This window comes from Magnolia sinica, chromosome 19 (assembly GCF_029962835.1).
Source record: "Magnolia sinica isolate HGM2019 chromosome 19, MsV1, whole genome shotgun sequence".
Classification (NCBI taxonomy): domain Eukaryota; kingdom Viridiplantae; phylum Streptophyta; class Magnoliopsida; order Magnoliales; family Magnoliaceae; genus Magnolia; species Magnolia sinica.
Window position 1 is genome coordinate 23348467 of NC_080591.1, and position 22658 is coordinate 23371124.

The 22658-nt window shown below is 42.6% G+C and overlaps 1 protein-coding gene across 5 annotated transcripts; it reads left to right on the top strand.

The window, feature by feature from the left end:
• The first annotated feature begins 1111 nt into the window (after window positions 1–1111).
• Window positions 1112–21878, top strand: LOC131235603 (iron-sulfur assembly protein IscA-like 1, mitochondrial). 5 transcript variants are annotated; one of them, XM_058232847.1, is made up of 4 exons: window positions 1116–1342; window positions 17760–17877; window positions 20611–20738; window positions 20816–21130. In XM_058232847.1, exons 1-3 carry the CDS (start codon window positions 1153–1155, stop codon window positions 20717–20719), a joined length of 417 nt encoding a protein of 138 aa, XP_058088830.1. In that variant the 5' UTR covers window positions 1116–1152; the 3' UTR covers window positions 20720–20738; window positions 20816–21130. The 5 variants fall into 5 exon arrangements, with proteins under 5 accessions (XP_058088828.1, XP_058088827.1, XP_058088830.1 ...); XM_058232849.1 differs by having other exon boundaries at window positions 20823–21130; XM_058232845.1 differs by lacking the exons at window positions 20611–20738; window positions 20816–21130 and adding an exon at window positions 21339–21878 and having other exon boundaries at window positions 1112–1342.
• Window positions 21879–22658: the final 780 nt, after the last annotated feature.

Consider the following 22658-nt stretch of genomic DNA (forward strand, 5'->3'; position numbering starts at 1 on the left):
ATTCTCAACCGTCCAACTCCCTTGCACAGGTGTGGTCCACCAGCCGATCAGACCGGGGACTTCTGGCTTTGTGAATATAAACGAGTGGGTCCCACCTTCTGAAACGCGACCTAGATATTACACCATCATGTCTATATATCAGGGATTCGGATTCCGTAGTGACCCATTACCCAATGGCACTACTCGGTGCTGGAAAAGCTCCATGGCCCCGCCATGATGTATGTGTTTTATCCATTCTGTCCATCTATTCTCCCAGCTAATTTTAGCCAGCGAACTCAAAAACGAAGCAGATCCAAATCTCAGGTGGACCACACCACGGGAAACAGTGGTGATTGAACGCCTACCGTTAAAAACTTCTGAGTCTCAGTTGTTGGTTTTGAATTGAGCCGCACATTCAACTGTGACAGGCACGCACTAATCACGTGAACGAGATTGGAATAACAACAACAGCTATCATGAATTTTTTTTTTTTAATAATATCCCATCCATGGTGGAATGAAACAGATCAAACGTCTAGATTAGAGAAAATGGGACCCGCTTGTCAAGGCTGAAACCCGTTTACACCGTCCAAAGATTCGGAACGGATTGGCTACCCCACTGCCACCAGCCAATGCTCTATGCTCTGTGGGCCCAACATGATGTATTTGTTTCATCCATTCCGTCCATATGTTTTTATAGATCATTTTATAATGTGAAACCAAAATTGAGATAAATTGCAATCTCAAGTGGGCCACATTACAGGAAAAGTGTTTATTGAACGTGGACCATAGAAAGCTTTTTGGGGACCATAGAAGTTTTGGATCAAGCTGATATTTGTTTTTATCCTTCATAAATGTCTGTATGACCTAATCAACAGATTGGATGTCAGATAAACAGTACAGTGGGCCTTAGGAGTATTTTAATGGTGGATATCCAATCACTATTGTTTTCCTGTGGTGTGTTTCCACCTGAGATTTATATCCTCTAATTTTTGGGATTAAGCCCTAAAATGATCTTTAAACATTGATGAACGGCATGGATGAAACACATACATCATAGTGGGCCCACAGAGCACCGACCATTAGCCACCGGCCTGGTGGCAGGTGTATTATAGCAAAGTTCCTCTAGTCATTCGAGTCGGTGCATTGCATTTCACGGAAAAACAGGAGAGAGATGGCTTCTTCATTTCTCGCTGCGGCCGCGGAAAGACTCGGTCCTGCCGTACGGCGCCAGGCCTTGACGCTAACGGACGCCGCGGCCACTAGAATACGCCACCTCCTGCAGCATCGGCAGCGGCAGTTCCTGAAGCTCGGCGTCAAGGCCCGCGGATGCAACGGATTATCCTACACCCTCAATTACGCTGGTTCGTCTCTCTCTCCGGAATACGAAATTGGGAAAAATTGGAAAATTTTAATTCATTTTTTGCTAATGAAATTCGAGTTCATCTCATAAATTTATTCGATCCTGGTTGAAATTGTGCTGATTCCTCCATCCATTAATTGGCGGGAATCCAGATACCATTCCAAAACGCGAAATTTCAAGAACCCATTTAGAAAAAAAGGTTCCCTCCCCGCCTTTTGTCAGGTGGTGGTAGATTCGTGCGCACCGACTCGTGGTGTGCGCTGCATGCTGTGACAATCTTTTCATTTGGGTTAGATTTATATCCATCTATCTTTTTTGTTTTTTCTTCTCTTCTTCCTTCCTATGAAGATCTCTGATGCTATGGCAGAGGGTGTTAGATGATATGCAGGCATCTATAAATTGCTTAGGAATTGTACACGTGGCATACTGTAGTGAAATTAAACCGTTCAAATTAGTTTAGATGTATCACGAACAAAAAATTAAGCTTATTTGATTTTCTTACTATTGGATTATGGGACCGTTATTGGATGGTTAAAAATGAAAAATATCCAGAGGCCCTATTTACGCAAACAAGGGTCCAGGAATCAGAGGTTTGGATTGTTCAACCAATCTGATATTGGGATTTTTGACTTGGCGATGGTCGACTCTAGTTTGTTTTATTGGAGTTAATATATGGCATGTGTCCAGTTTCTGAGTGGCTGTGTATCAAGTGTCATATGCAGCCTGAGTATCATGTAACTCCTCGTTATTGTTTTTGTGCATTGTGTAGTTAAAGTGGAAATAATGAGGAAAGATAAATAAGAAACATGGATTTGTTAGTGTGTTTTGATAATTGACAAATTTCACACTGAAAATATGAAATATTATGGAATTGATTGGGAAATAAATTAGGAATTGAACGTGCTGACAAATGTCCTAAGTGGGTGTGCCAAAGATGCAGAGATTCTCCTTTATTGGAGTGGATGCCGCCACATGATTGGAAGGGAAGTCTTCCACATTAAGCAGATATAACCATCAGACTCATGCTCACCACCAATATTCTTCTGAGTCTATAGATCCTGAACAACACAACTGTTTGGAAAAAATGTGACTGAACATTGCAGTTGTTTAGTTAAGGAACTGACAGAAAGAAGAAGGAAAAGAAGGCACATGAAGAACAGATGGAGGAGTCAATGATGAACTAAGTTAGCAAGAGCCCTTTCCAGAAATAATAGAATAAAATCCATTTGCCGATTTGATTTTATCATGGAACGAGGAATAAGTAAGAAAATTACTTATGGTACCTGATACATGATCTGTAGTACCCAAGTAAATGATCCATGACATGCCAAACTGAGACAAAATGGACGGGAGACATGATTAGTAGATGTACCTGAAGGATGTCCCAACATAATAGTATGATGATAAACTAACCCAGGATGATTAATGGAAGTGTGACTGGCCATTGCAATCCGATTCTCCCCCTCAACAACAATACTGTTGGCCCTTCATGTGGGCCTAGGTCGAAGTCCTGACAATGAAATGATTAGATCCACAGGAAGCAAAAAAATTAATCAGCAATGGGTCCAACTGTCATGTGAGCAGTAGGCCAGCATTGGGCCAAAATGGGCCTATAAATCTGGAATGGCAATGGCAGATGGGGTCTATGTGCTGTGGCAGTGGGGTTGGCAGCAATTGGTTGCCACAACAGGTCAGTGTTGACAGGTCTGGGCAATGTGTTTCTAGAAACAATTGCAGTTGTGGGCCGTTTTTGATCGCAGGGAAGCTGTTTGGGCAATGACAGATCAGGGAAACAATACGCGAAAAACAGGGCTGATGATCAGAGGCGCAGATGTGACAATAGTTGCAAAGATCAAAGCCCTGATCGTTCTATGATACCATGTAGTTTAAGAGAAATTGGGATTATCTTTCATCTCCCTTTTTTCTTTTTCTTTTTTTTTTTTAAAATTTTAATTTATTAATTTATAAAGATGAGTACAGTACAAAAAAAAAAGAAGAAATACTGGCAAATATGGAAAAAGTACAAATATGGAATGAATCCTATGGTGGTCCGCAGGACCACAAATGTGTATACACACTAACGGATATCTAATGCTCAGTCGGCCAGCATCTGTACAGTTGCCTATCTTTCTGTGATCAAACTGTTCATCTGGCGGGATCCATCATGATAGGGTCATGTCCCAAAGATCTTCCCTGCAGCGAAATTCTAGGCAGAGTTTTGGTGGGCTTTTACTTGTTGAATGTGGGCCAGTGGACAGCATCTGTACATGGGTGTCTGTCTTTCTGTGATCAAATTCAAACTGTTCATCTAGCAGAGCTCATCATGATGTATCATGCCCCAAAAATCTTCCCAGTAGCTAAAAATCATAGCCAGATGACTGGTTGGTTGTTCCCTATTGATTATGGGCCGATGGACAACAACTGTACATAGGTACCCATCTTTATGTGATCAAATCGTTCATCTGGCAGGACCCATCATTACGGGTTCATGTCCCAAATACCTTCTCCCCAGTGAAATCATAGCTAGATGATTGGTGGGTGTTGAATGTGGACCAATGGCTAACCTTCACATTTACAAGCCACAAATCAATCAATTGATAGTTGCAATTTATGAAGGTGAAAGGCCGTAAAACAGAAGGATAGTTCAAGTTGATGACCCCTCCCTGATGAGGTTTATTACAGGAATGCTTTGGATCTCTGAAAGATGGGCCCAAATTTACAGTTGTTGGGAAAGTTACAAAATAAAGTTCTGTTTGCTTCATTTGGGAGTTGGGTAATTCTTCTAGAAAATTGGATATTGATTTGGCAATCTTGAAAATGTTTGATTTTTTTCCTCCTTATTTGAGTGTCATTGAGTGGTGCCTTTGATGTAGTCTCCTGACCATTTGAACCATGCTCTAGGGGTTTATTTCTTTCGAGATGCGAGTGTATTGTTAGGATCATTATTGGGTATTTTTGCATAAGTCCCATTTTTTTTTTCCTTTTTATGTAGCCTCAAACATAGTTATCATGTCCATTGTTCAGTTTGGTTTGGATCAAATTTGTATTGTAGATTGCGATTGGAATGAATTGTCATTCCAATTCGTTCACATTAATTTGCATCAATTCATCCGATGAAGAAAGAATTCACTTTTGGGAGGACATGTGGGTTGGGGACTCTCCCCTCAAGTTTGTTTTCCCAAGAATTGCCTGTCTCTCCTCAGATGAGAATATCTTGGTTGCTAAATGCTTTTCATGGAGCAGTGATGTAGTGGTGTGCTGCCTTGTTGAAGAAATTTTTCGGACGAAGAAGTGGAGGACTCCATAAGGATTATTGGTCATCTCAGTGCTACTCTCTAGTGAGTGGAGATCGAGATAGTTTGATTTGGCCTAAGGATAAATCAGGCCAATTCTTAGTCCGGTCTTTTTTCAATTCTCTTCTGTCCTTGCCCAATGTTGCTCCTTGTAACCACACGGCTCATGTGTGGCATTATGGGAAGTGGCAGCCTTTGGATGGTTAGTTGGAAGAAATAGAGTTCCGACTGTTGACAATCTCCAAAGAAGAGCTATGATGCTTCCCAATGTGTGGGTGATGTGCTTGGCAGAGGCTGAGTCTGTATGTCATCTCTTCATCCATTGCTCGTTCTCTAGGTAGATGTAGAGAAGCCTCCTTAGGCTATTTGATTTGAAGTGGATTATGCCAGCTTCGATTGTGTCTTTGCTTTTAGTTTGGCATCTGGTCGAGCTTTGTAGGCAAGATAAACTTTATGGAGATTAGCTCTTCTAGCCAATTTGTGGGCAAAGAGAAATCGCAGATGCTTTCGAAATGAATCTACTAAGGTGGGAGAAGTTTTCTCTAAGGCTATTCTCCTTATAGTGGAGTGGGCCGCTTGTATTCACTAACTAACTGAAAGCGACTACCTTGTGAGATCTAGCGGTCCTCCAAATGAAGGCCGTAAGAGCAAGCATAAGATCTCTCCCTACCGTCGTCAACATGGAATAGAATAACCTTGCAGAAAGCACCCATTTCTATCCATTTTTCAAATCTAAGAATCTCTTTCCCTTTCACAAGGACTATAAGGGTTAAGGAGATCTAATAGGCAAAGAAACTCCTTAAAATCCTCATCCAAGAGTGGCATTCCAAAGAGAAGACACCAGACAACAACACCTTGGCAACCATCTGAGTTAAAAACTTGGGTGGTCTCCCCCCCTTTGTCATCAATCTACTGGAAAAGTTGAGAGAATTACATAGGTGTCGTGACTCTAACGGATCTAATCCCAAGCAAAGGGCTACAAACAATGATTGCTCTTCTTCAAATCAATTGCTGAAGTGTTTGTACAGTGTCTAGGATGGAGCAAAGACGAGAACTCATTGTTGATCAATTGTGAAATTCAAATGCTTTAATTTTTATTCAAGCATTTATTGAGAAAGGAGTTCCCATAAAACTTGTGTAATCTTCTCTTTTTTGAAGTTTTGTAAGTCTAGAGTTGTAAAAGCCCTATATTTCCCCTGGAACAATTGAACTCCAAATGAAGGCCATGGGAGCAATCATATGATCTCTCCCCACCCCTGTCAAACGTGGAGTAGAAAGACTGTACAGAAAAGCACCCATTCCTATCTGAATTCCAAATCCACGAGACTTTTTCACAAGGGCGATAAGGGTTATAGAGACCCAATAATGTGAAGAAACTCTTCAAAATCCCCATCTCATAATTTCCTTCTAAAGTAAGGACACCAAACATCTCAGGCATCATGTCGACTAAAAACATGTGCGATCATCACATCTTTGAGGATATGGTCTTAGATAGGATTGATAGGCAAAACATGATTTGTAAAGCCAACCCCAAATAGCTGTGACTAGGTTATGATGGCGCACACTCACGTAATAGTCTCTTGCTCAATGATAGACGGGGAGGTCTCGGATTCAACCCATCCTACCTATCAAAATGTGTATCACCACTCATTTTGTGAGTTATTCCAACTTCTTCATGATTTTTGCCACGATGAATGAACAAAACACAAGAGGGCAGTCTCTACAGAAGGACCTGCAATGGTAGAGACTTACGTGTGTTAAAAAATGTAGATATTATAAAATTTTTACTTCCTAAATGCATAAGATTTGAAAAAAGAAAAGAAAAGAAAAGAAAAAAGAAGTAACGAAATTACTATAAATACATTAGAACTGTATAAACCACATATAAAATGCTTTACTAAAATACTAGACAGTAAACTGCAGTTTTACTTGCATCCGTGCCTATGGGTACAACATGAATGCCCGACATGGGATGGAATGTCCTTGTTATATGGACCCAAGCACCGTCTTCCTCAAGAGGATAACTATTCCGAATCCACGGAACTTCTCTGGACTCCTCACAGAGACTTCTCAAATCCACGAGGAAAGAAAGCAGAAAATAGAAATAAATTCTAATAAATTCGAAATTGATTGATGAATAATTAAAAACGAGTTCACAACCCTTTAAATAAGGGTACTAAGCAATGGGAAAGAAATTAGAATCAAACTACAACTCAAACTCCTAGAATCCGCGACTTACTATAAATAGTAAAATTTATATTTATAGACGATCGTGATGTCTACTAGTGCGCAAGGTTTTCGGCCAAAAATAGTAAGTGTCCTATTTGGCTTCACCAAACCGTTCTCCTAATTATTCTAAGCTCTTTTCACGTTGGGCGCAACTCCTAAAGCCCGACGGATGAAGAGTTATAATCAAACTAAAACTTACTATTTATAGTAAAAACGAAATTAAAACAGGAAACGACCATCGATCAAGGGGTTTTTCGCAATTCCGGGCGGCGCAACCCGACGTAGCGGGTTAGTTGGCTAAAGTAGCTCGTTCTACCCCAAAATCATATATTTTACGTCAGATAACTCATTCCGGATTGCGAGATACGCCCGATCTAAGGTCCGATGGTCCGGATCACTTCTGTCGTCGACCGGGCCTTTTCTGATCCATCTTGGCCATGAAACTGTCTGCGACCTGCTCTATATTAGTCCCCTCCACTTCAAAAGAACTCGTCCTTGAGTTCTCATCCTGTACTGGTTCATGATACTCGGCCAGGTCCGCGACGTTGAAAGTCTGCGAGATCGCTGTCATCTGGAAGATCAACAATATAAGCGTTATCATTGATCTTTCGGATGATTGGTACCAGTCCAATCTTTTTATTCTTCAACTTGTTGTACGTTTCGGTGGAAAATCGTTCTTTGCGCAGATGGACCATTACTTGGTCGCCCACCTCGAATACTTTTTGTCGCCGATGCTTGTCCGCTTGCTCCTTATACTTTTCGTTCGAGGCATGTCGCTTGGTTTGTACCTCCGTATGAATGCCTATGATCTTGTTAGCCATATGTTCTGCTGCAATGCTCATGCCTAGGAGCTTGGGCAGAGGGACCAAGTCTAGTGTGTGGCGAGGTACTCGTCCGTAAATAACCTGGAATGGGGATTTTCCTGTCGAGCGGTTCACCATGTTATTGAATGCAAACTCCGCTTGAGACAAGGCCAAATCCCTCTGCTTCGGTTTTTCTCCTGAAATACATTGAAGGAGGTTTCCCAGTATGCAATTCACAACCTCAGTTTGACCGTTAGTCTGTGGGTGGTAGGCGCTGTTGAACTGAAGTCGTGTATCGAATCAAGTCCACAAAGTCCACCAAAAGTGGCTTATGAACTTCATGTCGCGGTCAGAAGCAATAGTCTTGGGAACCCCGTGTAGTCGCACAATTTCTCTGAAGAATAGATTCGCCACGTGCGTTGCATCGAGAGTCTTCTTGCATAGAATAAAGTGCGTCATCTTGGAGAAACGATCTACTATCACGAACACCGAATCCATGCCACGTTGTGTTCGTGGGAGACCAAGCATGAAGTCCATAGATAAATCCTCCTAAGGGCCTTCAGGCACGGGTAACGGAGTGTAAAGGCCCGTATTATGAGATTGCCCCATAGAGGTCTGACAAATATAACAACGTTGGACTATCTTTCCCACATCACGTACCAATTGCGGCCAATAATACCGTTCTTCCACAAGAGCTCGCGTCTTGTCTCGCCCAAGGTGTCCACTGAGGCCACCTCCATGTAGCTCTTGGATTATCTGTTCCCTTAGCGAACTGTTTGGGATGCACAGTCGATTTCCCTTGAAAAGGAACCAATCTTACATATGTAAGTCACCGGGGTGACCTTCTTGGCATCTAACACATGCGTCCTTGAAGTCATCGTCATCGGCATATATGTCTTTGAGGCGGTGGAACCCGACAGCCTCATTGCTCATAGTGACTAACAAAGTTGCACGGCGACTTAGTGCATCAGCTACTTTGTTCTGCTGCCCTGACTTGTGTTTTAGTACGAATGTGAATTCCTGCAAAAATGAGATCCATCTAGCATGCACACGGTTAATGTTAGCTTGACTATTAATGAATTTGAGAGCTTGATGGTCCGTGTAAAGTATGAATTCCCTTTGAATCAAATAATGTCGCCAGTGTTGCAGTGCCTGGACCACCGCGTATAACTCGATCTCGTATATAGATCTCTTCTTACGTGCATCGCTAAGTTTCTCATTATAGAAGGCTATCGACATACCTTCTTGAGACAAAACTCCCCCAATTCCGACATATAAGGCATCACATTCGACTTCAAACAGTTTGTCAAAGTTGAGAAGTATAAGAACCGGGGTCATGGATAATTTGTGCTTGATTTCGGTAAAGCTCCTGTCGGCTTCGTCAGTCCACTGAAACTGCCCTTTCTTAATGCAATCTGTGATTGGTGACACAATGGTACTGAAATTTTTCACGAACCGACGATAGAATGTCGCCAGTCCATGAAAACTTCGCACTTCGTGAATATTTGTGAGAACCGGCCATTCTTTGATTGCCTTTACCTTTTCCTCATCCACCCGAATGCCCATAGATGTTACGACAAAACCCATGAACAATAGGCTATCAGTCATGAAGCCGTACTTTTTCAAATTGAGATACAGTTTATTTTTAGTGAGCACTTGAAGGATCTTCTTGAGGTGTTCCATATGGGTGGTTTTGTCTTGACTGTATATCAAAATATCATCGAAATAAACTACAACGAACCGCTCAATGAAAGGTTTCAGAACTTAGTTCATCAATCTCATAAATGTGCTAGGCACATTCGAAAGACCGAAGGGCATGATCATCCATTCGTATAATCCTTCCTTAGTCTTAAAGGCCGTTTTCCACTCATCACTCGACCGTATTCGAATCTGATGATAGCCGCTCCTTAGGTCCAATTTAGAGAATATTTTTACACCCTCTAGCATGTCCAGCATATCGTTCAACCGTGGTATAAGAAGCCTGTATTTTATGGTGATTTTGTTGATGGCTTGGCTGTCGACACACATGCGCCAACTCCCATATTTCTTTGGAGTTAATAGAGCTGGTACAGCACATGGACTCATGCTTTCTCGAATAAGACCCTTACGGATCAACTCCTATATTTATCCTTGCAGAATCTCGCACTCATTCGATAATGGGGACGATTAGGTAAACTGGACCCAGGGACAAAGTTGATATGGTGTTGGATATCCCGTATGGGGGGTAACCCATCGGGAAGGTCATCGAGCCAGATTTCTTTAAATTCATGTAGCAGGGGCTTTAGTCTTTCAGGGATGTAGGTAGGCTCGAGTTCTTTCCCTTTTATAATTAATGCATAAATTTGTCCTATTTTCTTGGATTCTTCCACGAAGTCCCGTATGGTTAAGAGAAAATGACCCTCCACTTTAGAAGTTTCAGGTGGTCTCTCTGGATCCATAGGGGCCAATCTGATTTTTCGGCCGTCCTTGTGAATATATATATATATATATATATATATATATATATATATTATCTCGCCCTTTATGAGTGGCGTCACGGTCAGATTGCCAGGGCCGACCGAGTAGTATGTGACATGCTTCCATGTCAACCACATCGCATACTACTTCATCCTTATAATGTTTGCCAATTGAAAAGGATATAATGCACCGTTCAGTTACTTTTGTTTCGCTGACCTTCTTGATCCAACCGATTGTATATGGAGAAGGATGACGCTCCGTTTTCAATTGCAATTTTTCTACCATAACCTTGGAGATGATGTTCTCGCTGCTCCCACTGTCAATGATCACGTCACAAACCTTTCGATTCACCGTACACCTAGTGCGGAAGATGTTATGCCGCTGTAGATGCACTTCTTTTCTTGGTGCATATAATAGTCGCCTCACGACGAGTGACTCGCTGTGATCTTGCTGAATCCAACCTGAATCATCTGCCTCGTCCTCGGTGGTATGCTCCTGTTCTTCAATATCTGGATCTTCATAGGCATTATTAGCACTACCATCATTGATGGCGAGGTTCGCCACTTTTTGTTGGGGACAAGTAGTTAATAAGTGGCTCAGTTGGCCACAACGATAGCAGTTATCGGGCCTTGGCCAAGCATAGGGGTTCGGGATTCTACTTGGACCAGCAGCAGTCGATACGCCCCTTTAGGGTCTAGCTTGCCCGCTTCCCTGATCTCGGTTCTCAAACGTAGGAGGTTGAGTGTGTGCTCCAACAGACTCCTTCCCCTTAGGCTGTGCAGTTCCCTGGGGCAGACCTGCCACAGGGATCCTTGCAGTAGGATAGGTTCGTGTGCTAGGACGTTCAAGTTACGCTTCCGCCCGAGTAGCCAACTTAATTGCATCATTCATCGTCCAGACGGATTGCATCTGGACCCGATCCTGGATAGCCATATGCAATCCACTGTTGAATCGGGCGACTTGCTGCGATTCAGTCTCGACCAAATCGTTACGCGCCGCCAGGCGGTAAAATTCTTCTGCGTATTCTCTCATCGACCAACTACCCTATCGACAATTTTGGTATGTTAGAATAATACCTGATCGTAATCGCTAAGGAGGAATCGGGCACGTAGTAGCTGCTTCATCCACTACCAGGCGCGGATTGGTACTTTCTTCTGCCTAGTTCGTGCGAGTTACAGTTGTTCCCACCAAGTTGAAGCTCATCCTTTCAACTTGTAGGCCATAAGCTTGACCTGCTTTGATTCAGGGAAGTCCATATAGTTGAAAAATCGCTCAACTTCAGAAAGCCAATCAAAGAAATCCTCGATGTGTAGTTGGCCATTGAAGCTAGGAATATCAATCCTCATCTTAAATTCTCGATCCATTCGATCTACTCGATCGCCGCCATGTCTAGGGTGTTGGAAGATCATGTCGTCAATTCCTCCTCACTGGACCCCCCTTCCTCAGGAATGACCCTTGGATGTACTGACGGTACTATCCTACGATCAGGGCGATTAATTGGGGGTGGAGGATTGCCACCAAGAACACGGAGTTGCCTTAGGTTTTCCGCCAAGAGATCCGCTATGCGGTCGATGGAAGCCTGCAGCCCTTGCATGGCTTGCTGATTCTCTCGTTGCGCTACTTCGAAAGCTGCCGCCGTTAAAGGTAAATTCCCTGGAGCACTGCCCATGGGATTGTTGTCCGATCCATCGTTAGAAGCCATCAATCCGAGGAGAAACCTCGCTCTGATACCAAACTGACGCAGGGGAGGACGTGAGGTCGAGCACCGTCTTCCTCAAGAGGATAACTATTCCGAATCCACGGAACTTCTCTGGACTCCTCACAGAGACTTCTCGAATCCACGAGGAAAGAAAGCAGAAAATAGAAATAAATTCTAATAAATTCGAAATTGATTGATGAATGATTAAAAACGAGTTCACAACCCTTTAAATAAGGGTACCAAGCAATGAGAAAGAAATTAGAATCAAACTACAACTCAAACTCCTAGAATCCGCGACTTACTATAAATAGTAAACTTACTATTTATAGACGGTCGTGATGTCTACTAGTGCGCAAGGTTTTCGGCCAAAAATAGTAAGTGTCCTATTTGGCTTCACCAAACCGTTCTCCTAATTATTCTAAGCTCTTTTCACGTTGGGCGCAACTCCTAAAGCCCGACGGATGAAGAGTTATAATCAAACTAAAACTTACTATTTATAGTAAAAGCGAAATTAAAAGGAGAAACGACCATCGATCAAGGGGTTTTTCACAATTCAGGGCTGAAATGCATAAGATTTGAAAAAAGAAAAGAAAAAAGAAGTAACGAAATTACTATAAATACATTAGAACTGTATAAACCACATATAAAATGCTTTACTAAAATACTAGACAGTAAACTGCAGTTTTACTTGCATCCGTGCCTATGGGTACAACATGAATGCCCGACATGGGATGGAATGTCCTTGTTATATGGACCCAAGTATTCTCAATGGACCAAACGGGTGCATGCCTGCAAGAAGGTCTAACATTTAGGGCCTTTTTGGACAAATAAGTTAACTTTTAACTTATGTTAAGTCGTTAATTTACTTTCTTCACTTAAGTTAGTTTGGTAAACATGATTGCAAAAGTTACTTATGTGCTTAAAGCTACTTATTGGTTATCCCTAAAAGTGTTTTTTTTTTTTCTTTTTTAACTATTCACCTCTCTCTCTCTCTCTCTCTCTCTCTCTCTCTCTATCCATATCAAAGGAGGCCCCACACGAGGGATTGTCCACATTGAAGTTGGGGCCCACATGATGGACGGTTCACATTAAAGGTGGGCACCACATGATGGATCACCCATATTAACATGGGCCCACAATGGGTGGTCCACATCAAAGGTCAGCCCCTAATGATTAATAGCCCACATCCAAAATGGGCGGGTATGATGGGTGGCCCACTTCAAAGGTGGGGCCCACACGATGGACAATCCACATCAAAGGTGAGCTCCACATGATGGGCAATGGGCATTGAAGCTAGGCCCCACATCGAGGTGGCCCCACATGATGGATTGTCCACATCAAAGGTTGGCCCCTAATAATGAATGACCCACAACCAAGGTGAGCCCCACGTGATGGGCAACCCACATTGAAGGTGGGGCCCACATGATGGACAATCCAAAGAAAAATTGGGCTCCACATGATGGGCAATTAATAATGGTGGGTCCCGCGTGATGAATGATTTACATCAAGGTGGTCCCCCACATGGATGGTCCACATCAAAGGTCAACCCTAATGATGACCCACCCATATCCAAGGCGGGCCTCGCATGATGGATAACCCATGAAATTGGATTGCGTACCGAGTTACTTAGTATGCTTTTATCATACTGAGTAAATTCTGTTGGGCCCACCATGAATGTATGTGGTTTATCCACGCCGTCCATCCATTTTTCCAGCTCATTTTAGGTGTTGAGCCCAGAATTGAAGCATATCCAAGCTCAAGTGGACCACACCAATTAAACAGTGAGAATAATGATTTCCACTGTTGAAACCTTCCTAGGGCCCACAATGATGTGTATTTGTTATCCAATCTGTTCATAAGATCACATAGACATGAATGAAGGGAAAACACAATTACCAACTTGATCCAAAACTTCTGTGGCCCCCAATAAATTTTCAATGGTAGACATTCAATTCACACTGTTAGAGTTGTACATGAGCAGAGTTAGTTCGGTAACTTGCTCGACTTGACTCGAAAAAGCTCGACTCGACTCGAATTGAAGCTGAGTTCGAACCGAGTCGAGCTGATTTTTGGAGCTCGAAATGAGTTCGATCTTGCCCCAGCTCGACTTAACTCGACTTGAATACTGCTCGAACTTGGCTCGACTCGGTTCGACTCAGCTCGATTCGGTATCAAAAAAAAAAAACCCTCCCCGTTTTCAAAAACCATCCCGCCCGCACGAACCCTAGACCCTAACCCTCTCTTCCTCCCTCTCTCTCAGTCCGATGAAGCTAACCTTCCTCCCTCTCTCTCTCTCTCTCTCTCATCCTCCCTTACCCGCATGGCCGCACCGACGCACGGCCGTTCGATCTCCCTACTCTCTCCCTCCTCCCTTACCCGCACGGCCCGCTAAGCCTGCCATTGCTGCCTGCAACTTCTCTCAGTCTGACGAAGCTAACCTTCCTCCCTATCTCTCTCTCTACTCTCTCCCTCATCCTCCCTTATCCGCACGGCCGCACCGACGCACGAACTTGGCTCGAACTCGGTTGAGCCGAGCATGAGCTGCTGTTCCGAGCTCGAAGGCCGAGCCGAGTCGAGCACGAGCTGGGCAAAGCTCGGCTCGGCTCGACTCGTGTACACCTCTGCACACTGTTTCTTGTGGTGTGGTCCACTTAAGTTTTGTATATGCTTCATTTTTGGGCTCAAGCCCTAAAATTATATGGTAAAATGGATGGATGAAGTGGATAAAATACATAATCATGGTGGGCCCCATAGAGTTTACTTAGTATGCAATCTGCTTCCATGACCCACATCAGAGGTGGGGCCCACATGATGGACGGTCCCCATCAAAGGTGGGCCCCAAATGATGGACAATAACATTGATGGTGGGTCCCCACATGATGGATGACCAACATTAAAGTTGGGCCCTACATAATGGACAGTGCACGTTAAAGGTCGGCCCCTAATGATGAATAACCCACATGATGGACGACCCACATCAAAGGTAGGGCCCACACAATGAATGGTCCACATCAAAGGTTGGCCCCACATGATGGACAATGGATGTGAGGGGGACCAAACATACTCGAGGGATATATACTGGGGATGTTGGAAACCAAACATGCTTTCTTACTATTTGGCTGACGAGTATGTTTTTTTAATCAAACATACTTATCGGCTGAATAAGTAGAAACCAAGATAAGTTACTTGTTGATGAGGACATCCGAGCACCATACTAGAGGAGGGCTAAGCTAGTCTCCTTATGGTAGACGACCATTACGTGCCGCCCACTTAGCTCAATTTACATTCCTAACTACGTCGAAGACCCCATGTGCATGTTCGTCCATCTTCGAGGACCCCATACTGGAAAGATGCACGTGGGCCGCATATAGGAGCTTGATAGACGCATCGGACCGTTGGATCGAGTGGATACGATGATTGGACCGTGGACCATTCTGACGGTTGGATCATCATTTTCAGACATCCTGATCGTGAATCCCCATGGGCCATGAAATAGGTTAGTTGTTTAGTTTGTTTACATATATCATTATTTTTAGTATAACTCATATGTGTGTTGATATTAGGGAGTTGGGAACAACTTTCAATTCATTAAGTGTCGTTATGTTGAGAGAATCTTATCTGAAAGCGTCTTTTTGTAAAAGGTCTTTTCTGAGACTATAAAGGGTTGAACGCCCCCACCCTAGCCATTATATATGTTATGAATGAAAGAGATTTTTCTCATTCTGCTTTGTGATTGAGCAAAATTTCATTATGCGATTGGATTGGTGGTGCGAAACCACGGGGAGTGATTCTCTAGTTATCTTTTCTACTTTTTTATCTTCTCAACAAGTTTTCAAAACCCTAGTTCTCAAAACTCTAAATTCCTAAAACCTTAACCCTAAATCTCTAAAACCCTAATCTCTAAAACCCCAATCCTAATCTCTCCCAAATCCTAACTCTAAAATTCCCAAATTCCAAAATCCCTTGTCCAAATCATAAATCCCCAATTCCCACAATCTGAAACCCGTAATTCTAAATCCCTTAAACCTAAAATCTAAAATCCTAACCCGAAACCTCCCGAAACCTCTCAAAACCTCTACCCTAATGTTCCAAACCCTAATTCCTCTGAGCCTAGATACCCTAAACACATTTCCCACGTTCTCTAGCCTTTAAACAGCCCTAACATGTCAAAACTCTTACAAGACACACGATTTCCATTGAATTCAGATTTAACCCTATGTTACGATGGCGGTTCTATCTCCCATAGGTCCTGGTTAATCAGTAATTTATGAGATTCACATTGCGGGATTGTCATAGGCTTGTATTTGGACATTTCATGAATATGAAATTTCTGAATTTATGGTAAATTAGCTTTATTTTGTCGTTCCATTGCTTTAGTTTTTTTTTTTCCCATTGCTCTAGTTAATCTGTCTTTTAATCATCATATTAGGTTAGATCATTCCGTCCTGCATCACTTGTGCCATAAGTAGGTTATCTAAAGTAACTTGTGATCCAAATGCCCCTTTAAAGGCTTGATTTTGAAAAATCGTTGCTCCAATAGTGAACAACAAACACACTCCACACTTACTGAACCTCTGCACCTAAAAGCCCAACTAAATCTGTCAATTGTGTTACTTGCTGAAGTTACTATTGCATCATTTTTAGCTTGCTATTTCATAAATAAAAATGCTATTGATTGTCTGGGAGCTGTATGAGAGGGCTCATCTTCTTCCCAGTGTAGTCTTGGGATGCTTTGATGTTATCGACATGCTATCAGTTCTGATACTTGTTCATTTATATGTAGTTTACTAGTTAGGGTGGTAAGTGGGACCCGTTAATATGCTTTAGTTGCATTTTAATGGAAGATGAGCAGCTGTACTTGCAGTTAACTTTTAAGCTGCCTTTGGGAATCTTCAGATGCGCAAGTGAATTGAACTCCTGACATTAAGTTTATTTGTTTTTTGAAAGAGAAAATTTATTAAAGCCAAGGCCAGGAAGAACAAGAAAAGCAAGCAAAACAGAAAAAACAATACAAGAGAAGAAAAGAGAAAAAGAAACTAGAACCTAAGAACCACCCATCAGGGAGCCCACTCACTGATATGCAATGCAACCTTTCTGGAAAGACCAGCAGCATAACACCCACAATCATAGAAACAACGACTATTTCTCTCTAGCCACAGTGCCCAAAAAACGCCAGCAAGGCTATTCTCCATTTCTTCCTTCCGAAGAGACCACCACTGGTAGCATGCCAGGATCAAAAGAGAACTTTGACCAAAAGAGGGCATCACCCAGCTAACCTCAGCTGACCCGAGAATACCAGACCACACTATGCGAGAGAGAGCAGTGAATAAACAGGTGGTCAACAGATTCCTCTGCACAAAGACACTTCGGGCACCCGTTCAGAATGATGAAGTATCTTATGCGGAGGTTATCGATAGTAAGGATCCTGTTACGCCCGGCAACCAGGCGAAAGCGGCAACTTCAGGGGGAGTTCCCTAGGACCAGATGTGTTTGTAAGAGCAATACTGAAACAATTGAAGTTTCCCAGTTTTCATAGCTAGGAATAGCCCTCGAATTGCAGTTACAGAACTTGCAAGTCCAATTTGAAAGTAACATGATTGTGATTCAGAGCCTAGACTCTTTAGTATGAATTCTAATGGAGGTAACCACAATTTCTTTATTTCCCCTTCATGGACTTATTATTAAGATTCCATGTGACAGTGCATCCAAATGCACTCCCAAGTTGCCAGATCTGTCAAGCATAGGAATGAAAGTTTTTGTTTTTTTTGTAAGGTGCATAGGAATGAAGGATGAGGTCTAGCATAAGCCACTCACAATATTAACTGTCTATCTTCTTTACTTTTCCAATTTTTGAAGTAATATCTTGAGTTGAATGGAAATACGAAACATGCTGGGCTGTAAATTTAATTCTTATGTTTCGATATGTGTATTATGCAGATGAGAAAGGGAAATTTGATGAGTTAGTGGAGGACAAGGGTGTCAAGATACTGATCGATCCAAGAGCACTCATGCATGTCATTGGAACCAAGATGGATTTTGTAGACGACACGCTCAGGTAGGCATCCTCTGTCATTGACTCATCAGCTTACTATCTGTTACACATACAAGTCAATAGAGGAATCATATGATCCTTGGCCCAAGGATAACTGCAGTATCTTTGGGCCCTGAGACTGTACAAGTGGGGCCCATTGTTTTGTCATCCAATCAGCTAGTCTGATGGGCCTCAGGTGGGTTAGTTATGCCCAAAAGATCTCTCAGAATGGAAGATCTAGCCATCCAATCTCTGGCCTTTGCTCTCTCTTAAATACAACTGTTGCTTTTTACTGCATTTTTGGAAGCCAACAGTCAAAGTTGAGAATGCCCCTACTGTGGAGTTTTACTGGGCATGGTCTTTCTTTGGTGGGGCCTTGAAGTCAATAGTCTGGATCACCAAACCTTGGGTCCTAGTTGTACCCCAAAGACACCATAAATCAAAGTTACCTGGATCTTTGGTCACTTGGGGATGTTTTCTGGGAATTGGCACGTGTTACGCTATTTCCTCTAATAGGCGGTGTGTGGTAGGATCATGTGGGTTGCTCCAATACACACTACTAATTATACTGAATATGGTTGTAAGTACAGATTGATGTTGTAAATTTATATACAAAGAACGAATTTTATCATTATAATCTTGCACCCAGGATATTATATTGTTATAAGGTATTATGTGCAACCAGTTAGATCATAAGTTATGGTCCACCCATCAGATAATTTCCAACTTAATGAGTTCATGTGACATCCAACCCTTCCAATAGATAACCCCACCATGAGGATCACTTGGTGCAAAAATCAGCCTCATCTATTCATCAGGTGGGCCGCACCATGAAAAACAATGTCTAGCTAGTAGCCATTGCTAATTAGCAAAATATTATTGTGGTCTACTCTATGAGTGGAAGTGGCTGATTTTTGCACAAGGTGATTCTCATGATGGGGAAAACCTATTATTATTGTGGTCATTAGGTGGGCCACAATTAGTGAAAAAATAAGCCCCATCTACTCGTCAGGTAGGCCACAGCATAGAAAACATTGTCTAGCCATTGCTAATTAGCAAAATATTATCATGGTCCATTCTATGAGTGAAAGTGGCTGATTTTTGCATAAGGTGATTCTCATGATGGGGACAGCCTATTGGATGGGTTGGATTTTGCACATGCATGAGTTGTTGGAAGTCATCCACGAGGTGGACCATAACTTATAGTCCAATCAGTTGGACATTAAACCTTCTTTTACATTTTATATGCCTTATATGGCATAAATCAAGGTATAAATCTCTACAGGTTAAAGATAAATTTAAATAACAACTTAATCACCAATAAGTGTATGGGGCCATAATTCTGGGTTGGTAAAAATAGTGATTTGGCTGCAGACGACCCATAATCTGGATCTTTGCAATTTGGAACAGCGAATGTTGGGTGTCTGGAAATGGGTTTGGAGGTTTGGGGAGGAAAGGGAAACTAAATGGAGAGAGGTCCTAGCAAGAAAAAATGGGGTAAAGGAAGGGGGGAAGTGGACAAACGGATCCTCTTTGTGCCGATCCTCATATCTTTGGAAATCAGTGGTGTCCTTGAAAGACAAAGTGTGGGAAGGCATAGGTTTCTGTTTGGGGGATGGGTAAAATATAAGTTTCTGGAGGGATAGGTGGGTGGGAGAGCTTCCCTTTATTAGTAGGGTTAGCCGCGTATGAGGGGATGAAGGTTAGTAGTGGTTTTTCAGTGAGGGATGAAGTAGTCACTTGGTCTCTGTGTTTTAGAAGGAATCTACTCGATGACGAGTTCGAATAACTTTTGCAGCTTCTTCAAATGTTACAGAAGATTTCTCCAAGTCATCAGAGTTGGATTCCATAAAATGGCTAAAAAAAATCTGGTTTGTTTTCAATCAAATCCCTTTATCGATCTATGACTGAAAGGGATGGTTCGGTTGGGTTAGCTCCAACATCTTGGCTATGGCGTTACGGTGCTCCTTTGAAGGTGGCGATCTTCGGTTGGCTTGTTGGGAGGAATAGAGTGCTAACTATCGATAACTTGCGGAAGAGCAATATGATTCTCTCTAATGTTGGTCTTTTGTGCTACAAAGATGCGGAATCAATAAATCACCTCTTCATCCATTGTATTTTCACAAGGGAGGTGTGGACTTATTTTCTCCGGCTATTAGGGTTTGATTGGGTGTTTCCGAAATCGATAGAGGAAATCTTGGCAGGGTGGGGGACTAGGGAAGTCGGGGAAAAGGGTGTGGAGGCTAAGCATGTTTGCGGTTCTGTGGGCTAAGCAATGTTTGTCTCCTTCTATGGTTTAGTTAATTGTAAAGATCCTAGTTGTACACATTTGCTCGTGAGAAATTCTGAAGCAATTTGCAAGCGGAGAGGGGAAGAGGTGAATCGTGGCACATGTGCCAACATGGCGTACGTGCAAGATGCAATCCATGTACCGGGTGGGCCTCAACATGCAGATGCCCTGTCCAAAGAGCCAGCCTGATCCACTCATGAATTGGGCCACACAATTAGGTTGAATACAGGATGTTGGTGATTTTCTTTCTAACCATCCAGTTCCTCGTACAAGCTATGGCCCACCTAATGAGTGGATCATGATGATTTATGGACAGGTCATTTTCATGGTTGGCCTGCTGAATGATTGCATGAATCTTGCACATTTGCATGTCGGGATTCACCTCTTCGTTCTCACCACATTTGGATCACCACTGCATTCCTCTTTGCTCATTCTTCTCTTTATGTCACCATGGGGGTATTGTGCAGGTCTGAGTTCATATTTATCAATCCAAACTCTAAAGGGCAGTGCGGTTGCGGAGAATCCTTCATGACAAGCGGTGCCGGAGCTTCTAATACTAAGCCAGGTGGCAGTTGAGAATGAAACAGTAATGAAGGTAGGATTTTACAGAAACACCACTGCATTCCTCTTTGCTCATTCTTCTAAAACACCCATCTTTTCCTTCTTGCCTAGAAAACAGAAACACCAGCAGTTTCCTTGCAGAACTCCATTTTGCAACATTAACAACATCTAAAGCCGAAGATTGTCAGATGAGTCTCCATAACTAACTATGATTTTTACAGAATGAATACAAACGGCTTGTTCTGTAATCCCATAGAAACTTAAAATTACCAGACAATTCGAAATAGGTTGTAGAAAGCCATTCTATTGATGCGTCTATGCTGCTGCTGCTGCTTTTTGTAGTGTAGGCGGACTAAATCTACGCTGTTACTGTAATTGTCCTGTTACATGCGTGTTCGAAATAAATTTGATTGATTTATTGTGTGATCGGTCGGAATCTCGTTTCTTTATATGAATTTTATTTTATTTTATTATATTTTTTAATATGTTTATCTCAATGTATGTTGGCACTGTATTTAAAATTGCTCATCCCAACCATAATGCATGAGTATTTTCTGTTTCGCGGTTTGTTGATTGAAACGTTCATCTGTTCTGCATAGGTCTAACCCATTTATTAATTCGACTTCAAAATCAGGCATGTACCTGGCCGATTCATCTCGATTACAGGCCCACCCAACCTGACTCCCGTTGGCCTGCGACCCATAACCTCGTGCCTATGTGGTTCTCAGATCAAAATAACCATGAAGCGTCACCAGTAGGACTATCAACGGGCCAGGCATGGTGTTGGCTCCATCTCGGACTTTGAACAGGTCGAGGTCGGGACAGGCATGTCGGGTCATCTGTTTTCCAACTTTTCAGTGTGCTTGGCCCGAGACACTGGCCGAGGCTTGCTCGTGCGTGGGGTACACTTCTAAGATGATCAGAACCATTGACTCGATGGGTCACCATAAAGGTCAATCCTAGATTTTGGAAGGTACGGTAAAGATTTTCAGATCGCGCAAAGTGGGCCCATGGCCCAGCAATCCAGACTGTTGGTTTGATGGGCCTCACAATAGATGGGCATGAACAAAACCACCCAGGTTGGATGCTAGCCATACAAATATCTGGGTTTCAAAAAAAGAAAAAAAAAAGTGTAATTCTTTCTTAACATTTTTTGTGCATCAGCCATCTTTTGTGACATAGTATCAATGGTATGAATCATTGAAACTGTCTAACCCACTCATACAAAATGAAAGAGAATGCAAAACTGTATGCATTCCTTTTCTCACCGTTCATTTTCTATGAATTATCTGTGGCCCACCTGATGAATTAAACAAGGGAGGTGATCCTGCAGGATGCGGATTGCCTGCGAGAACCTAGGCCCATCATGATGTTTATGAGAAATCTACGCCGTCCATATGTTTTTCCAGATCATGTTAAGCAAATGAGGCAGACCCAAAACTCTATAAGTTGGCTGCACCTCAGGAAAAAAAGTGGGTAAGGAAATGTCTATGGTTGAAAACTCCCTGGGGCCCACCGTGATGTTCATATGCATCCAAACCCTTCATAAGGACATTCCTACTGGGATGAATTTAAAAGACAAAACATATTAGCCAGATCCAAAACTTTTGTGGCCCCATGGTGTGGACATTCAATCGTGGCTGTTTCCTGTTGTGAGGCCTATGAGGCCCACTTGAGTTTTGGTTCTGCCTTATTTTTGGGCTCATGTCCTAACATGATTTGCATTCATCAAGGTGGGCCCCACAGTAAGGGTTGCACCGTCTTAGGTGAGGCTGGGCCCATTCTTGCTATTATTGAGGCTGTGTCAGCTGGACGACCTGCGAAGAAGGTTGACCAAATAGCCGTAATTGAATACAAAACAAGGCGAGACTTGACTCGAGACCGGATGAGTCCGCCTGAGTCGGCTGATGTGGCCCACTTAAATTTCATCAAATCCCTAACATGAACGGACCCA

What these genes read in the sequence shown, in the direction of transcription:
- LOC131235603 (XM_058232844.1), top strand. Translation starts at nt 1,153, where the DNA reads ATGGCTTCTTCATTTCTCGCTGCGGCCGCGGAAAGACTCGGTCCTGCC. An exon ending in CTACACCCTCAATTACGCTG is followed by an intron (nt 1,343 to 17,759) that starts GTTCGTCTCTCT and finishes TGTATTATGCAG; the next exon opens with ATGAGAAAGGGAAATTTGAT. An exon ending in TTTGTAGACGACACGCTCAG is followed by an intron (nt 17,878 to 21,370) that starts GTAGGCATCCTC and finishes TCTCGATTACAG; the next exon opens with GCCCACCCAACCTGACTCCC.